This window comes from Cygnus atratus, chromosome 1 (assembly GCF_013377495.2).
Source record: "Cygnus atratus isolate AKBS03 ecotype Queensland, Australia chromosome 1, CAtr_DNAZoo_HiC_assembly, whole genome shotgun sequence".
Classification (NCBI taxonomy): domain Eukaryota; kingdom Metazoa; phylum Chordata; class Aves; order Anseriformes; family Anatidae; genus Cygnus; species Cygnus atratus.
The window spans coordinates 57,613,775-57,632,858 of record NC_066362.1 but is presented as its reverse complement, the minus strand read 5'-3'; the positions used below and the strand labels follow the sequence as shown (position 1 = coordinate 57,632,858).

The window sequence follows — 19,084 nt, the reverse complement described above, 5'->3', positions numbered from 1 at the left end:
TCTCTCTACTCACAACAAATAAACATTTCATTAATGTTTTAATGTATTATTTTATTTTTTCATGTTCTAAAACATACAACATATATAACAACATATATCGTATATAACATATCGTATATAACATCTAGTATATAACATAACATATAATATATAATATATGTTATATATAGTAAATATAACATGCAACGTGCAACATATAGCATAACGAACGTATTTTATATTTATATATATGTGTGTATACACACGGAAACATATCTGTACGTATGCATGTAAAAATCCATTACAATTCTTCAAGATTTTTCATTACCAGGTAGAAAAAAGACTCAGCGGGGGAAGAGCAGTGAGAACTCCATTCACTAGCATGAATCCTGTTTTTGTCAGGCTACCTCTTGCTGCTAAGGTCACTACCCTTTGACAAAAATGGCCTCTGACCTCCCCAGCCCCACAATTCTGTTGTGACTGACCCTGAAACCCATGAAATTCAGGGGCAGACATTGCTTTGGAAAGTTTAGATAAAGCTGACTAACATGGGAAGGGCTCATGGTATGCACCCATCTCAAAAGGTCTGGCAGTTCTTTGGTAGAGGATGCAATTTATTCTGTCCCCTTCTTTCATTGAAATCCTAATCCTTCATATGCTACCTAAAGTGGAAACTAAAACGCACTGATGATGAATAACAATGTGCCTTTAAAAGGCAGTAACAGTTTTCTAGTCTTTATTTTTTTAGTTTTTTTTTTTTAAATAAAAAAGATTTTAATTGACCACGTATAAGTAAAATGAATGTTTTGCTGTGCTGTGAAGTAAATCTAAACAGGCTTATAGTTTCTAATACAACTGTAAATCAAATAAGCAAAGGATTATTTTTACTGAGTTTCTTTCAAAAGCTGCATTAGTAGACACATGGTCCTGACTCAGAAGAAACAGTTATGTACTTCAGGTTGGATTTCATTACTCTTTGTAGTCCAAGACTCTGTTGATCTGTTATCACATGTCAGGTTGACCCATTGCAGAAAGAAACCCTAACCAGAAAATTCGTAAGTTCAGGTCTGCATTCCTAGTTCAGGTCTGAATTCCTAGTTCAGGTCTGCATCTTAAACACAGACAGGCATCCACAGGCACTGCTTCTGCTTCATGGAGTCACCCATCCATCTGCAGATGAAACCTCCCTGCCCCTGTGGTATTTTCAGCCATGGAGCCAATCATTTGTGACATGAAAGGTTTGCTCTTCGTAACCACTGAGTACCTCCTGAATTGCTGCTGAATGAACAAATACTTCAAGGAGAGACCAACCGCAGCTCCCTCTGAAGTTTTATTATTGTGGGCTTTTTGTTAACTTCAGTATATTGCTTTCAGCTATCTTGACAGTGGAGTTTGACTATAGCACACGCTGAGTACGGAGCTACTACCTACCTTCTTAACTGTAGCTTAAACCTGCAGTGTTGTAGAGCTCTGTAGAGATAGCCAGTGTGTGCCCTGACACTGCAGGCTTTTGCCCAGTGTGCCAGTGTCAGCTCACCCTGCCCTCCCACCATGTCCAGGGCAAAACAGCAATGGTGAAGCACCGGGATCTCCCCACACCTTTTGCTCCCTCATACGCATGTAAAAACCCTCCAGAGAATATATTAACCCCACTGTGAAAGGATAGGCGGGTGGGTTTGGGAAGACAGGCGCACTGTCCCGCAGAAGGGGCTTGTGTCTCTAAAGAGAAATAGTGAATTTTCAAGTACCACCACCACTTTGGGAGCTTGGACTTGAGAAGAAAAAACAACCCTTCAGTAAATCTCTCTGTGAATGATTTGCTCCTGCAGCACCTATTCCCAGCCCCACTATGGCACCCAGCACATGGGCAACATGGAGGCCTTGCGGTACATGGGCACACGTACTGAACCACAATTGCCAATGAACCTCATTGCCTTTACCCTCCAGCCCACAAGGGTTTTGTTTTGCTCCCAAATGTTACAACAAAGCCTCACTTTGGGCACCATACAGAAACTTTGCCCTGCAGTGGCCCATGGACGTGGCAGCCCCGCTGATGGGCTGCAAGCTCAGGCTGCCAGCAGGCACCATTTTGTGTGGGGCAGGTGTCATTTTGTGCGGGGCAGGTGTCATTTTGTGCCGGGCAGGTGTCATTTTGTGCAGGGTGGGTGTCATTTTGTGCGGGGCAGGTGCGTAGGTGTGGCCCTGCCACCCTTGCACAGGTTGGGAGGCCAGGTTGCAGCCATCACACACGGGACCTATTGCCCCTGGGCACCATGGCGGGAGCAGTGAGGGCACCGTGAGGTGCTCCTGGTGAACGCCGTGCCCGTGGGGCGGTGGCTGGGCCTTGTCTGGGCAGGTCGCTTGCTTTGCAGCAGACATTGTAAGCACAAAAGCGGCTCATAGCACAAAAGCGGGCAGGGCGAGGGCAAGCCTAACGGGGAGGCGTCATGTCGGGGTGTCCTTTGTGTCACTGGGGCACCGGGTGCGGCTCGGGCCTCCAGCCCGCCCTGCACACCAGGCGCCGTCACGGCAGCGCGGCGCGGACTACACCACCCATGAACCCGCGCGGCGCAAAGCCCCTCACACCCCACCGCGCCGCGCAGCGCCGCGCCGCTCGGCACGCTGGGACTCGTAGTCCTGCCTTCCCCACCCCCCCGCGGGGCGCCCCTTCCAGCCAATAGCGGGCGGGCGGGGCGGGCTGCGAGGGGAGCGCTGCGTCAGCGCCGTGCGGGGCAGGGGCCGGGGCCGGGGCTGGGGCCGGGCGGCGGCTGCGGGCGGCATGGAGCGGGGCGAGGAGCGGGGCGCGGGGCTGGGAGCCGGGCTGGGCGCCGCGCTGGAGGCCGCGCAGGGCCAAGGGGCCGCCGAGGCGGTGGAGCGGGCCCTGGCGCGGTACAACGAGGAGGTAACGGGCTGGGAGAGCAAACGTCGTGTGGGGAGCGGGGGGCGGGGTGGGGCGGGGGGCGTCAGTGCCCGCCCTGCTCCATCTTGTGGGCACCGGTGGGGCGCGGGCTGCGCGGGGGGCAGCCCTCACGGGAACAGGGGTGGCCGGGGGTTCCCTACGGCTGGGGCTGGTGCGGCCTCGGATGCGGCTGAGGCACAGCCAGGTGTCTGCTGGAATTGGGGAATCTGGTGCTGGAACAAATGTTCAGGCTCCTAACGGAGGGTATCCGGCGCTGGGGTGAGGGGAGAGGTCAGGGGACGTGGGTTTGGTGTGGGGGGGGTCCCCACGTCTCTGAGGGGTGGCTGGAAGCTGGCTGGCTTATGTGCGATACGTCTTAAATCCAATGATGCCAAGCGCTTCTTCACCCAGATGTGAGCTTCCAGCGGAAGCCTGGGCAGCAGCCTTGTCAGAGGCAGCCTTTGTGTGTGGGAAACACAAACGTAGAGGCTGGAGACCTGCAGGACGCTCCCTGAAGGGTTGTGAGGTCCGGAGTTCAGCGGCCTCGCCTGTTCCGCCTTACCAGCTTCTAGGGCACGGGGAAGGGCGGTGGGGAAGGGACCTCCCATCGCCCCGATCTGCTCGACAATGACCCCATGTTAGATGTGTGCAGTCAAGTGACACCCGTGTCACTTCTCACGCTTGCTGCGCTGGATGCCATGCCTTCTCAGGAGCTTCCCCAGATGAGTTTTTTAGTCTTAAGTTGAATTCTCGAGGACAGAGTGAGGGCCGGCGTGCTTTCTGTTCTGGCATTTCTAGCTTCTGAATTAAGGTTTGGAGCTACGTGTGTAGCTAAATACTTCTTTTGGAGCAGCACAGCGGTCTTGTAATGCTGTCTGAATACGACGTTTCACTTGCTGTGCTTCTTGTTCAGAAGTTTGCCTTAATGCTTCCCGCATCTTTTTGTGTCCTGTGTTACAGACTCGGGTGGGTTCCCTGTTGGCCAGCAAAGTCTGGGCAGAGTACTGCAGGTTCCAGGTCCTCATCAGTTCCTTTTGGTTTTTAGTCTTTCCAAGTAACAAACTGAATGTGCTTTAATTGAAAAGAAGCGTTGGATGATGCGCAGTTCTAAGGTGCAGATGGCTATAGAACAGCTATAATGGGAAAAACTGATCGGACAGAGGAGCAAGAGCAGACCTGTTCTGCTTGCAGTGATTAGTCCTAACCTCTGTTCCTTTAGTATTTAAACTACTTACTGTCACCACGTTTCTTTAGTATTTCCAAAAATGTTCCCATGCAAAAGCAAGGATAGCATACTCCTGGTTAACTGCTGGGCGGTTAACGTTCACCTGCCCGTGGCTGGCATCTTTCTGAACTCGCGTTGTTCAGCAGTGGCGTCGGGAGCCCTGTAACAGAAATGAAAGGAATTATTTTCCTACCGTCCTTAAGGATCTGACTGATGTTGGGAACTCCAATGGTAGGGTGGCTGACCAAGGTCTTGAACCCTAAGGGGCCCACTAATATGCTATGAGGGTCGCCTTTGTTTTTCAGTCCCTTACACTGTGTAGCAAAAATTGTTATTAGAAATAAAAGAAATTTAGATTTTATTACTTCTTAGAAGCTGTTCATCATGTTTAGTTATTTAGCTGTAAAGCTGTTAAATATCATTAAAATAACTCTTCTACTACTGCTGTGCTCATTGACTGGCAGAATAAACTTTGTCACTTGAGTAATATTTCACTAATAACGTACTTCAGGATGCTAAACCTAGAACTGGGCTCAATTACTATTTGAAGTGCTTAAAGGGAAGCAAGTACTCTTTGCTAGACCACATCTGTCTTGTGTTTAACTGTACTATAGAAACAAATGACTTGATAGTGTGTTTTGGAAACACCACAATGTGGAAAACTGGAGGGAGAAAAAAAAAAAAAGCGGTACTTTTTGTAGTAAGGCTCATTTGATTTGTGCTTCTTGTTTTCCCTGGGCAAGATCATAGTATGATAATTCCAGTTTGGGACACATTAAAGTACAGTCAAAAGCTTGCCAACAAGACTTGCTCGGGGAAGAGTTGAAGTAATAAGGTATCTGTAAAATGTAAATCTAGGGCTAACACTTTTCACCCTGTAAAGTGCCGTGTGTGAGGGTTAACACACATAACGAGCACAGTCCGTAGATCAAGGCTTGTTCTGCACCAGTAGTGAGGAAAGTGTGAAATTGTTCGTTGGAGGCGCTTCCTGAAGCTCTCAGGGGTGGGTAAATGGGAGAAGGACACAAGATGACATGGTTATTGTCTCACTAGCTATGCTTTTTTAATCAAACTCTTAATTTTTTATAATAGTTTAGCAAGTGTTACAAATTCAACAGGTAATGTTCACGCATAACAAATGCAAACTTTTTCTTTTTTTAACAGAATCGGGCCATTTTCAGATTTGATCCAGCAGATGAAGATAAAAGAAAGGTAAGGAAAACAGGCTGTTGAGCTCCCCACATGCTCTACTTTGAAGTATAACAAAGGAAAAGTAGTCCCTTACGTTAGCTGCCCTCGTGAGATGATGCAAATAGTGATTATAATACTCAGTTTTAATTTCTGTTCAGTGTAAGAAACGTGATAAGCCCCCTCTCTGCTTTTGCTGAAAGAGAGAAATAAATACTGCAGCAGAAACACCTGTCTCAAATAAAAAATAGTAACAGAAAAGCCTGTAAATAATTTTGTAGGGTACAAGTTTGGGGGAAGTAAAATAAAGATACTTTTTTTTCAGGACCTGATATAAAAACTTTGCAAAACATTTTCATTTTTTTCTCTTCTCAGCAGGTAGTAACAGCACAGATGTATCTTTTCTCTATATTAGATACTTCAATTATGTTAGAGATAAAGAAGGAGTCAGCGTAGAAGAAAGCTATGAAACTGTAAGGGAGACAAAGCCACAGAAGACTGTTACACCCAAGGAAGCTGTAATGATCAAAATGTATACCATGCATGTGAGGTTCCAGAGGTGGGAATTTTTTGTGTTATAGCATGGAGCTGTGCAGGTGTGTCAGGGCCAAAGAGGTCTCTTGAGATTCGTCCACAGCCTTGCGTTTAAAGCTTGGAGTGACCTTGATATTTTTTCCTTCATGTTATTTTTTATGGCATAATATATAATGACAAGACCCTTGATTATTTTTTTTCTAATTAGATTTTGGGCTGATTTGCATATTTATTTGAAAAATGTTCATTAATGAATGAGGTTGCACGCTTCCTCTGTTTCTGAAATAAAGCTTGAAATCAGAGTTGCAACGTTCCTGTTAGGATAGCTCATCTCAAATTGGGCACACGTTGATTCACTCCATGATTTTGTGCAAAATCTAAATATTTTTAAGGTCTTAAGTCCTTTTGCTGGTAGAAATGAATGGGCTGATAAATCTCTCAGTCCTTTGAACTTACAGAACCATCGGTGTTATGCAAGCTGTAATCCTAAATTACAATTCTTCATTGCACAAATGACTTGTAGTCCTTCTAGCCAGACTGCACTCTTGTGTGCAGTTCAGCACAAAAGTAATACTGAAAGTTAAGTAAAACTATGGTATGTAATGCTGTTGTCTCTTGTAAATCAAAATAAAACAAAACCCAGAAATGTTGCATGGAAGTCTTCCCCATAATCTTCAAAATTGGTTTGTTTCACAGACCTGGAAGCTCCCTGAAAGCATCTTTTTTCTGCTTTGCTTTTTATACTTTACAGAGCTGCAGTTAAAGACTTTGAGCTTTTTTTTTTTTAACTTGTGTATGTAGTGTTCTTGCTTTAGTTTTACATCTGTGTTAAATGCAGAGTTATAACAATTTTTATGGGAAATACCCTTAATTTAGTATAGAATTTGGAGACTTAAATCAATATTGAATGCTGTAGTTAAGCAATAGCCAGTATGACAAAACTATCAGCATATCTAAGTGTTTGTAAGCTGAATGTTTTAGAGGCGTGTATACAGTTGAATAATGCTTTACTCAGTATTCTAAGCCTGTTGCTGTAGTTGGTTGGGGTTTCTGGCTTTCAGTATTCTGAAAATCCTTGGTAGAATTATTACTCAATTGGTTAAATTCTTTATGCATTTTTGGGCAAGTTGTTGATCTGTCTGTGACCTTAACTTAAGGCTGAACAAAGGTCATCCAGGAGTGTTTAAGAAAATGAGTAGACTTAACATTTCTGTTCTAAACAAAACTATTTTTTTCTTCCAAGTGTTTTCACATTATTCTTAATAGAAGAGACCTTAATCATACGTGACCAGAGTCACCTTGTTAAAGGCAGCTTTTGGGTGCACATGCATGATGGTCATAAGCTGGGGGCTTCTTTATTCTTGAATCTACCCTTGTGGTTCTTCAAGAAGTAGATAAGAAAAATGCACCTCTGAACAGGTGTCTCTGAAAAATGAGTTCTAAAGCTTCAGGAGACCTACAGATAATTATTAAACATTTGGCTTTACTTGAGGCTGACCGTCAGCAATGTGGTGACAAGACTATATATGTCCTTTATAATCTGTAGAACTCAGGTGGGATCTTGATCTGGCTTTCTTAATGTGTTTCTTCCTCCTCTTTCCTCCTTACCCATTCCACCTGTTTTTAGATTGAGAATGAGAAAGTGTCTAGGCTGGAGAAAGATGCTAACTAGAGAACGAAGGAAATGAATAGAGATCAGAAGCCAAATTGGCAAGAGACAGTGAGTGGTTTGGGTGGCAGGATTTGGGGGGCTGGGGTTGTTTTGTTCTGCTTTTTGTTAATACAACTACTTAATTGCATATGCTCAATGTCATTAGTGTTTGTAAAGCATTCAGCATTCTCCTTTCATCTTTCAGTTAAAGTAAAAAATACAAATGCTTTAAATTGAAAGGTACCATGTTCTTGCTAAGAGCAAACTGCTGAAGTTGTCACCAGATTTAATGGCAGTTGCTCAAAGACTTCTTGATGTAGCCTCATACTAATAAATGAGTCCCATTTTTGTTTAGTTATACCAAAATGCACTGGAATTGATCGTATTTGCAATTCTGCTGCTATGAGCTTAGAACAATTGCAGAAGAAGGGAGTTCAGACGAGGGGTCCCAGTCTGATGAAGTCGTGCTAGCCTTGAAGTTCAGGTATGGGGGAGAATACAGATGGACTTCAGGATCTTGTCTTTGGTTTCTGGTGCCACCAGAAACTTGCCATATAGCCTGATAACTAGCAGTACATACTCCTTTCCAGTCTCTTCCTGCACATTGGGTTTGTTCATGCCTAGGAGTAAATGTGCTTCTAGTTACTCATTCCAGCAAACCTAACAGATTTTGTTGTAAATCTTTCTGGTCAGTGCAGGTAAGATCTGCTGGGGTGCATGTTTTTTTTTTTATTTTTTCCCTCTGCATCACCACACAACTTAAGCCATGATTTTAAACTTACTGCAGGGTGGTGTCTGTAGTGTAATTGTGTTTTAATGTAGGTGTCACTGAGCTTTATGTTGTTATCGGTTGGGTACTGCTAGGGAAAGGACACCCCACGTGCAAGTAACATGCCGTAAAATACGGAAGACAGTAAGGTCAAAACTGAGGCTTGATTATAGAAGCCAGGTAGGTCAGGCAGTAAGAGTTGTATTAGACAGTGCTGTCATAACGTGGCTATCAAATCTGATGCTCTAGGCTGTAAACTGACCAAATTGTCAGAGAGTTTGTGATACTGAACTCCTGGAGGAACGTAGGATGTCCCTTTCAGAAGGCAGAATGAGGCAAGGCTGTCAGCCTCAATGGGTAAGTCTGTCTGCCACGAATTATGATGGCCACAGGACACTGCAAGCTTGTGTTTTTTTATCATCCAGTGATGTACTAATAGGAGCTGTAACTTGTCCTGGTTGTGTTTTATTTAAAGATGTATGTGTCAGTGTAGGCTTATACGGTGGGTGCTGTGGGTATAAACCAGTTGGCACCCCTTGTGTTACTTACTCTAAGATCTACTCCGGTGCCAGTCAGACCAAGCTGGTGTCATACCTTCTTAATTTGTCATATATTAATTAAAAAATGAGTTTCTGAAAGTCTGTGTTCCGTTTGTGTGTAAGCAGTGCAGACTTTGGCTGTTCCAGAGCACATTTACCTCTGGTTCTCAGCGTGGTTGCTTCAGAGGAGCTTCACCAGCTCCTGGCAGTCTCAAATATTTGTCAGCCAGAGGGAAGTTCTTGACAGCGGAGAGGTTGAGTCTTCAAATGCAGCGCTTGACAAAAACATGGTGTGGTTGGCAAACAGCTGGTCCTTAGGTACACGCTGGGATCAGCTCCAGAACAAGTTTCTGGTAGCTTGAGTGGGCTGTCACCTTGGGGAGGGGTCTTGCTCTGTGTGTGGAGCAGCTTCTCGTGCCCTAGGTGACTCTGTCTTGGCCTAATGCAAAAAGGAAAGCCTTCCATAGAACCACTTCCTCCTCGTTTATATAACTGACTAAATAGGTTTAGCTTTGTTCTCAGTTACTTGTACCTTGACAGGGCCAAATCCTGCTTGTGAAGTAGCAGCACATCTGTGCTGTTTGCAGACCTAAAATGGCAAGAACATCACCGCACTGCTTGTGGCCTGGAAACGTCCATCAGTGCTGATTGCCTGGGGAGCCAGGGCGTTCAGCTGGAAGGAGCTACGGCATCACTTGCCTCGGTGATGTAGCAGAGGAGGCTCGTCTGTCCAAGGCAGCAAGCAAGACTGGCTTCTTAAATTGGATGAAGATGCTGAGTTGGGGAGGGGGAAAGCAAAAGCAGCATTCAAATGTATTATTCATAAGCCATATTCTTACCTGAAATTCCAAGATCTTCACAATTTCCATTATTACCACTTGAATTTGTTTTGTCTGCCTCATCTCTGGTACTTAGACTGTTTGGTTTCTTCTCCATCTTCGTGTTTACAAAAAAAAAAGGGAAATGGTTATAATCAGTTTGACAGCTTTTCCCCCATTTTCACGAGAAAACTGTCTCCAGCTTACTGTTTTGGGTCAGCCCTGTGATGTAAATCTCAAGTTTGGATGTCTTTGTTTTCTTGATTTATTGCTCAGGTCTAGTTTGAGCATAACAGATGTAAAATTCAAGGCCTCCTTTAGTGGACAAAGATTGCAAAAACAGTCTTTTCCCCAGACTACTGCATGTTTTAAAGGTGTCATAGACGATGGTAAATCGTATCAAATGTTTTGTGGGGCTTGCTCTCCAAATTAAATTCATGATGTGAAGGGATTCCTTGAGGCTAGGGACTGTACCAGATTTGAACTTTGGAAGGATGGAAGCAGTAAAGTGTATTGATGGAGCAAGATGCTGTCACACACAATCTCAAAAAACAAAAATAAAAAAATCCTAAAACTTGTTAGTAGATAGTGCTGTTGACACTGCAAAGCTTCTGGGAGGTCTGAAGGATCCTGCAGGCACAAAGGCACAGAGTTTCTCCCCTTCCAATAACGCCTTTGCAAGCTTTTAAAGTCTGCTGGTGAGTGTCCTGTAAAAATATTAAGCTCAGGCACTCCTGTGGGCACGCTGTGTGGTGTCTTAGTGTTAATTGTTGTTGTTCTGGCTTCACAGAAATCCCTTAGGGGAGTACCAGTCTGTAGAGAAGAAAAGTTACGACGTGTCCTTCGTCAGTACCAAGTATTGTAATTCCTTCTGGTGCCGCCTGCTCCCAACCAGCGTTCTGCTGTTTTTGCATGTTTAGATGTTATGTCGAGCCAGTGAAGCCCATCTCTCCTTTAAAACCCTTCTTTTACCACTGGGCTGCGGAGGTTATGCAGGGTTTTTCCTCTCCCTGTTCGGGGAGGAGGGCTGCTGAGCATGCAGCTGCACGATTTCACCTCTCTGTGCCCGGTGGGACAGACAGAGCTGGTTCCACTCCTCACAGCACAGATTTCTGTGCGCGCTCCCGACCTGTACCTGCAGAGTGCCGTCTGCCCCGAGCTCAAGTGTTCAAACCTGCAGCTTGAAGCTCTGCCTGGCAGAGCCAGGCTCCTGCCGAGCAGGCCAACCTCCCCGTCAGCACAGCCTGAACAAGGAGTCTTTGAAGTGAGGCATGCTGAGTCCCTGAGGAGTGCGAGTGTACAACCTCAACGCCAGCCCCATGTCCGTCCACGAAGGCTAGGAAACTGTGGGCACGGCCTTTTCAGAGGAGGTTATCTAGTTCTGCCTTTATTCAACACAGTTGGATAAAAATGGTACATGATACAGTCTGACTTCCTGAGAAAATGAAATAATAAACTAATATTTCAAATACTCTTCAACTTTCTTACTGTCTTGGATGCTTAATTCTTAAATGTAATAACAGAATAAGATGATTTATTTTATTCTTTAAGTGCTGCTCATGTTAGCAGAAACAATCAGCCAACTTTCTTATGCAGTTCTGTGTTATACCTCTTCGGTCCTGGAATCACTCATCTCTCATTTGCCAAAACATAGTTTCTGTTTGCCTTTCTGTAACGCTGTTCTACATAGTCTAGTGAAAATAGCACCAAATAAAAGTAAAATGCGTAATTTTGCCTTACGTGAGAGGGCCTTCTGTTTTAAGGGAAGCTTCTGAGTAAGTCAGAGAGCCACGCGAGTGCTAACGTTTCTTTCATCTACGTGGCATTGGGTAGAGGCTGCTGTGAATCGTCACGTTTATAGCAAAATAGCAGATAAGTTTGAGGAACAGATAGCAGTACAAATGAGGTAAACTATCGCAGACCTGTATGACGTGCTGAAGAGGTACGGTTCCATGTGAACTTTCTGTGGCATGAAGTTGATTTCATTAACCATGCTCATCACTGAACAGCTTCAGAAATGGGCTGAATTAAATTAAGAACGTACTTCTCTTGAACCTATAGAGAGAACTTAATTTAAATTGAGATTTGAAAATGATAAAAAACAGGGGTCAGAAGATGAAGTGAGCTAGAGGGATTTAAGCCAGTGCAGGAGAAGGAAAGTATGACCTGTTGCCACATATTTATTTAGGAGAATGGGAACGTCACGGGCTCTGACACACAATCCTTGGTGAGGCCATAGACATTTATTTTGGCTTTTGGTTCACCCATGCTAAGTCTGTAAGCATGGATTCACTCTTGTGTCTATCACTTTTTCTTTTCGGCTCTTAAAGGAGAGTAGGGAGGGCTAATTTCATTTTGTGGCCAGTTTTTTTTTTTTTTTAAAAATCAATTTTTGTTTAAGTTCAGCCTAACAAGTGTGGTAAGTCTGGCATACTTGTATTGTTCCCCCTGTGATAATACCGCTTGCTCTTCCATCAAGACAGATGTGCTTAGGACTTCCTTGTGTATTTCAAGGCATAAGAACGCTTGCCTTGAGAAATGACTGAAGGTGTTAAGAAAACAAGCACATCTCCGTTCTGTTCATGTAGAATGTTTATTGTTGATGGACTTTTCTGGTAATTCTGTTAGGACTTTGATCCCTTCCTAAGGAAGGTGGAAAATGGGGATAAGATGTAGTTTCAAGTCAATTTTGCAACAGTATTTTTGTTCTTTTTCCTTATTTTTTCCTAGCTTTAACTTAAATTTGAATGATAAGCATACCTGTTCTGGTACTTGCAGTATCTGTGGCGTACTTTAAAACTAAAAGCCCAGAAAGTGGGAGAGAAGGTATGCACTCTTTCTGTAATGTTTTGGCAGAGTTTTTCTTGTTTACCTTTGAATTGCAACCTCTGTAGCACTGAATAATCTGTATGTACATTAACTTCTGTATTCAGTGAAGCAGTACTGTTTGCTGGGATTTGGATACTTGCAGGATAGAGACTATGTTGTCTTGTTCCTGCTCTAGTCCAAAGGCATGCGGAAGTGAAGAGGATGGTTTGCGACAGGGAAAGAAGCAAATAAAGGAAATGGTTTCCTTTTCTCACCAAGACACTGTGTGGCTGAGAAGCTACAGTAAAGCCCTGGTGTAGTCAAAGTTTAGTAGTCTGTGAGTCGGAAAAAGTGGGCATAGGTCAAGTGTGATTCATAAACATCTGCTTCAAAGACAAAGAGGGGATGGAAAAGGACCTCGCATACAGGCACCGCAGGACCAAAGAGCAAGATCGTGACGTACCCCGTTCTTCAGTATGGTCTGTTATTCCTGCCTGAGGTTGAGACAGGAAAAATAAACAAGTGGTAAGAAGCACCTCTGCTTACAGAGATCTTTTTTAAAAAAGCTGATTAGCCTGTAAACAAAAATGTTCGAATGAAATGGAAATAAGGAGGTGATAGTTTTTTGCCTGAAGCCACACAATGGATCTGTGGCTGAGCAAGAAGAAGAAACAGGTCCCCTGTATCTTGGGACATCGCTTTTCCTATAGGGCTATATTCCTCCTCAGCATCGAGTGTTTATGTTTATGCTGTCAGGACAAAGGAGCAGAATGGATCAGTATTTTGCTCATCAAGTAGACAAAACACACAAAGCCCAGAAACAGCTATAACGTGTAATAAAACTTTAAAATGTTGTAATGTTACTTATGCTGCAGCAGAGATGAACAGTATATATTGCTGTCTTGACCTCACCATTAGCACAAAAGCTGAGAATTATTGAATTTTAGAGAACTGAGTGTGTTTTATAATTGAAAAAAGTTTTAAAAGACTTAAAAACTACCTGGATTCTGTGCAGAAATACAAAAAAAAACACTTCTTGATGTACCACAACAAATGAAAGTCACAACTCCCTTCTGAATGTTGAAAAGATGGAAATAAAAAAACAAGTTAAACTCATACAATAATTGCAGGGATAGCAATAAACCCCTGAAACTAGGACATTCGTAATGTATTATGTGAAAGGGGAGGTGCCTCACTGTCTGAATTCCTTCACTTGCTTTCGTTTCCAACCAAATAAATAATGTCTGTGCCCCTTAGGTTATGCCTTGCTAACAGGCTACGGGCTGGGGAAAGCACCACCTAAAAAAAAAAAATAAAAGGATGGTGTTTTTGTGGTTCTTTTCCTGTTTTTCATCTGTCTGCACATCCCTTCCCTCACACCGTCAAGAAGAAAGCAGGATGTGTGGTGTAGGGCTTTTGGGTTTAGTTGTCTCCAAGGCAATCCTGTGATAGGGTGAATTTTGTTTCCTTTCTTCAGAAGTTTCTATGAACAGCTCTTCAGCCGGCATCGCATTCTTTAATTTTTCCTACATGAGATCAACCAGCAGTGTTTCACTGTCTGATCCCGCAAGTGGTGTATCTCCGCTGTATGCTGCTTCCTTTAAAATCAATCTTGATGGCTTGCCAGGATCTAACTCCAGAGAATTTTGTAATAAGTCCTGAGGTGCTTTCTACTTCATGAGTCTTAGATCTTTAAATAAATGAATAAATAATGTATTTTGAGCTAATGGCTAGGAAGCTTAGTAGCTTGTTCTTAAGTGTGTAATGGCTTAGTTATTAATACAGTATGCATAAGACAGTGTATAATTAATGCTTTTAAAAATAAACTTTATCCTTTCTTATATTGTAAAATCTTTTATCCAGCCAAGACTTCAGGAAGGTATGAGAAATGGATCAGTTTACAAACATACTAATTTGTGTTCAAGTTGGAAGAAGTTGGCTACCTCCAAAACAAAAAATCCAAAACTCTAGTATCTCTCTTTAGTACAACTAATCATAGATAAAAATCTTCTGTTGCTGCATTTCACCAAGATTTGAAGCCATAAGGTAATGTTTTTCATAATCTTTAATTAAATTGCAAGGGTAGTCTTCAAATCTATGGAGGGAGGTCAGGATTCCTCCTGCCGTAGCAAGTCAGCGGGAGCTTGGTGCCCTTTGGGATCTCTCCTGCGGTGCTTTTGACATTTTACAGTGACACTTGCATAGCAGCAAGTAGATAAAACATCTAAAAAAAAAAGTCTAAATTTGGGAAGATTAGGCTCTTTGTAGGCAAATGAATGTTCAAAAATGAGTGGGAACTCCACTTCGAAGCCAATTGATTTTGATCACATAACTTGTGAGTTGATCCTGGGTACTGAAATTCCTATTGGAAACCTTCAGCGATTTTTACACAAGCACTGGTAATGAAAAGTCAGATGTGTTTGTAATTCCCCGTGTGCTTTCTGTTAAGGCAGGCTGTCTGATCCAGCGTGTCTTTGTTGTGTTTGGGGAAGGTGCTGCTGCTGCTGCACTGTTTCTGAGGAGAGCGAGGGGCCAGATGGGGAACCAGCCGCTGCATTTGGGCAATTGCCGCAGACGACCTTGTAGCCCCAGTGAGCAGTAAGGAAGGCTACAACTTGTAAGTCTGATAGAAATGGTTGTAGGCAGAGAACAGGATAAACCGGCCTTTTCCTATCTGTTCTCTGAACTGTCCATTCGGTCCTGTTATCAAAATCAAACAGACTTTGTGACTGTTGCATCAGCCTGCAGAGTGAAGTTAATAGCATGGCAGATTCTTTTAGCAACAGAAACCAAGTTCTTATAGGAAGTTGAGCTCTGACCAGGTAATTTGACTGCGAATCTAGACCAGGCATTTCTTGTTTCCCAGGTGGCTTTGTTTGTTTTTTAAACACTCCCAAGATGCCACCCTCAGCAGCATTTAGTTTAGCCGAGGTCTAACATACAGTCCTCAAGTCAGAGGGCTGTACAGCTCTGTGGGAGCAGAGTTAGGTTAGCATCTCTTTCCAGGTATTTGTCTGTGAAATTCACACGGTAAATACCCGTACTCCTGCACAGGTGGCCAGCTGTGGCTCTTAGTCCAATGCAGTGTCTGTAATGCTCTAACCGTGAATTCTCCTGTTCCTGTAGTAGTGAGAGGTGGAGTTCACTCCTCGTTTCCAGCTCCTACTGGATAAATCTGGTGAGAGCTGTGGAGATGTAGGCATGGTCTTGCTCGTCTGGGTGGTGCTTTTGGGTGGGCTTCACCCCGGGACAATGAGAAATCATATTGGGAGTTCTTACTGTCTGACTTGTTTACAGATTGTCTGTTAACATTGTTGAAGATTTGCGGGTTTTTTGTCCCTTCTGGAGTGTCTGTTCTGCTTTAGACTTAACCTCTCTTTTTTACTTTGGCTTTAAGTGTAAGGGATGGCAGTGAAAAGGCTTGTTGGGATGTCCCAAGTGGGGCTTTCCGTTTGAGCTTTGGGTCGGGGTGATGGGGTGCCGTGCTCCCCACCTTTCGTCTGGTGGTGGTGAGAGGCACAATTCCAAAGGCTGTTCCTTAAGAACTATTTTTTACTATACTAATATTCCTGTATGCCTTTTCATCATTTTCTGATTAACGTATACCAGCTGAGACCATCACACAAATCCCAGGTGCTGAGGTGACTTGTGCAGCAGGGCTCTTCCAGTCAGTCGCTCCTCTGCCTCCTTGGTAGGTTGTTCACGTCAGTGGTCAAGACACAAAGCTGGATGGTGAGAAATGGGGAGAAACTGCGTCCTGAGAAGCACAGTGCACTTCGTATTGGCACTTATCTAGGAACTTCTTTGTAATTATACTTCTGGCTCTGGTACTTGTGAGTAATTTGTGAACTTAAGGCATAAAAAACCCTCTGGGGGCCTTTACCGCCAAGCAGTCTCTTCGGTCCTGTCTTTTCTCCCCTTTGATTGATCATCTGATTGTTGTTTCTGTCACATAAAAGCTAATTTTCCTGTAATTCAGATGTCACTGTTCTGACCTGTGGATCCTAGGAAGCATTGTATGGTCTCATACTGTATTCTTCTGTTTACCCCTGCAGTCACGTTGGTATGAAGTATCAGTGAACCTTTTCAATTGAAAGGGCAGGCTGTGTTGACAAAACATAGGGTTTATGGGGTTGATAAAACTGCTACAGCCCACATCTTCCAATGAAACTGTATTATGTTCCATAAGGAAAACTGTTTTGGAAGTCCTTTGTAATAGTTTATATTTTGAAAAGCTGATGTAGAACACCTAGTTTCTCAAGGCAGCTGAAAACTCAAAAACTGTATAGGAGCTTAGCAAAAGTAATTTCCTATTGCCACCAATGTTTAGATGATGAAACTGTTTGTTTGTTTGTATTTACGTAGAAACTATGCGAGGAGATTCTAAACATCCTTGAAAAAGACACGAAAACTTCATGTCAAGTTGCCTGTCTGGAAGCCCTGCGGATTCTCTCCAGGGACAAGACTGTTTTAGTGCCTGTAACCACGAAGAGGAACATGCAGATTCTTATGAGACTAGCAAAGCTGGACACTGTGGAAGACCCTTTGGAGAAGGTGTCTGAATTTCCTGTTATAGTAGAAGCTTTAAAATGCCTCTGTAACATAATTTTTAATAGTGCTGTTGCACAGAAGCTCAGTTTGGAACTGAATCTTGCAGCCATGCTCTGCAATCTTCTGAAAAAATGCAAGGATCAGCAGCTTGTTGGTGACATTAAATGCTTTGATTTGCGTCTTCTCTTCCTCTTGTCGCTTCTGCACACAGATATTAGGTCACAGTTGCGTCAGGAACTGCAAGGGGTGCAAGTTTTGACGCAGGCCTTGGAAAGTTCCCTGAATGTAAGATGGACAGAAGAATATAAAGCAGCGGAAGATCGTGACAGGCCTCCTTTATCTCTGCAAGAGACAGATTGTGCCATTGAGGCACTGAAGGCGCTTTTTAATGTAACACTTGACAGCTGGAATGTCCACAGCAAGGTAAGGTTGAGCTGAGGTGATTTTTTAATTTGGTTTTGTTTAGCCTGCAAGGTCCAGAACCCACACAAGAAACTTGTTGTCCAAGCCCCAGAGCAAGGATTTTAATTCTTGATTTTTGTACTATAATTCTGATGGAATATAGATTGCGTTTTTTAGAATAGCAGCTCAGGTAGTTCCAAAATTTTCTAATGGCATTGTAGCTTTTCTGTATGAAAAATCAGTCAGAGAAAATCTGTCTGAATACCTGAATTCTGATTGTGTTGTGTATTGATCAGAAATGATCAGAGGGCTGGAACACCTGAAGACAGGCTGAGGGAGTTGGGGTTGTTCAGCCTGGAGTAGTGGAGTAGAGGAGGCTCTGGGGAGAGCTTACAGCAGCCTTCCTGTACCTAAAGGGGGCCTACAGGAAAGCTGGGGAGGGACTCTTGGTCAGGGAGGGTAGTGATAGGACAAGGGGGAATGGCTTTAAACTAAAAAAGGCTAGATTTAGATTAGATATAAGGAGGATTTTTTTTTTTTTCACTCTGAGGGTGGTGAGGCACTGGCACAGGCTGCCTGGAGAAGCTGTGGATGCACCATCCCTGGAGGTGTTTAAGGCCAGGCTGTATGGGGCTTTGGGCAGCCTGGGCTGGTGGGAGGTGTCCGTGATCTCTGATCTTGGGCTTTCAAGAGGTGTTGAGTCTTTAATGCTTATTGCCTGTAATGCCAAAGTAACTTTTTTTGCTCTTACTACTGCTTAGGCAAAAAAAATCGTTTCAGTGTGTTTTCTGTTTAATGGGAGAGTGGCTTGGATTATATAATGCTAGCTAGAATTGTATGTTTTCAAACAAAAAATACAAAATATAGTGGAATGTGCCAAGGAAGACTGTTTAATGAGAGTCCAAGATTTCCAGAAGAAAATAAATGCTGTTCACTAATAATTAGTTGGCTAGGAAAAACTGTAATGTAAGCATACCAGATGGGTACATCTCTTGAGATCGTGGACTATAGCAATACAGTAACAATTAGAGCTGAGAAGTTTCCCTTGTTGTTTTCTGTTTTTCTGAGCATGATGATAAGCACATCAACTGCAACTTTCAGTAGGAAATAATTCTGAAGAAACAGAGGGGTACTGTTTTTAATGTCTTTTTCTCCCATCCCCAGTTTTGGATTTAAATGTGATCTTTTATGATGAGGTCATGTATGAGAACCAAACACACTTTCATTTTTATATCTTATTCATAATATTTATGTGTTTTTTTCATGGCAATGTTGGATCTCTTTCTTCTCACAGACAAATATGCTTGTTTTGAGTTGCATCCGAGATGAACTTATAAATAGAAACGAAGATAACTTTCTCATTGAATAACTTAAGTCTGCATTACAGTAAGAGAATTCAATAAACTGAAGGTCTTTCTTAGTCCGTACTATATTGTGTCTAAAACAGTTCTGTTAGCTTTTCACTGGGCATTGTAACTACATGGTGTATAAAGCTAAGGAGAAGTTTACAGTGGTTAAGATAGACAAATAATTGTTCTGTTTAGTGCATTGTACTAAACAACAAATACAGTATTAATCACCACAGTCTGGAACGTAAAAGTATGAAGCTTATTCTTTGCTTTAATGTGTCGAGGACACTCTGAATAAGAAATTAAATCCTGAAACTTAAGATTAAATGGGTGGGGAGAAAAATCAGAGAAGCTAATGCTTCAAATTTCAAG

At 43.1% G+C, this 19,084-nt stretch overlaps 1 protein-coding gene across 1 annotated transcript in view; it reads left to right on the top strand.

Moving 5' to 3' along the window:
• Positions 1 to 2,735: 2,735 nt before the first annotated feature.
• Positions 2,736 to 19,084, top strand: part of RIC8B (RIC8 guanine nucleotide exchange factor B) — a 36,139-nt gene continuing 19,790 nt past the window's right edge. The window contains exons 1-3 of the mRNA XM_035562628.2: positions 2,736 to 2,881; positions 5,268 to 5,315; positions 16,776 to 17,384. Of these exons, the coding sequence (XP_035418521.2) occupies positions 2,759 to 2,881; positions 5,268 to 5,315; positions 16,776 to 17,384 (780 nt within the window). The 5' untranslated portion in view covers positions 2,736 to 2,758. The remainder of the gene's footprint in view (positions 2,882 to 5,267; positions 5,316 to 16,775; positions 17,385 to 19,084) is intronic.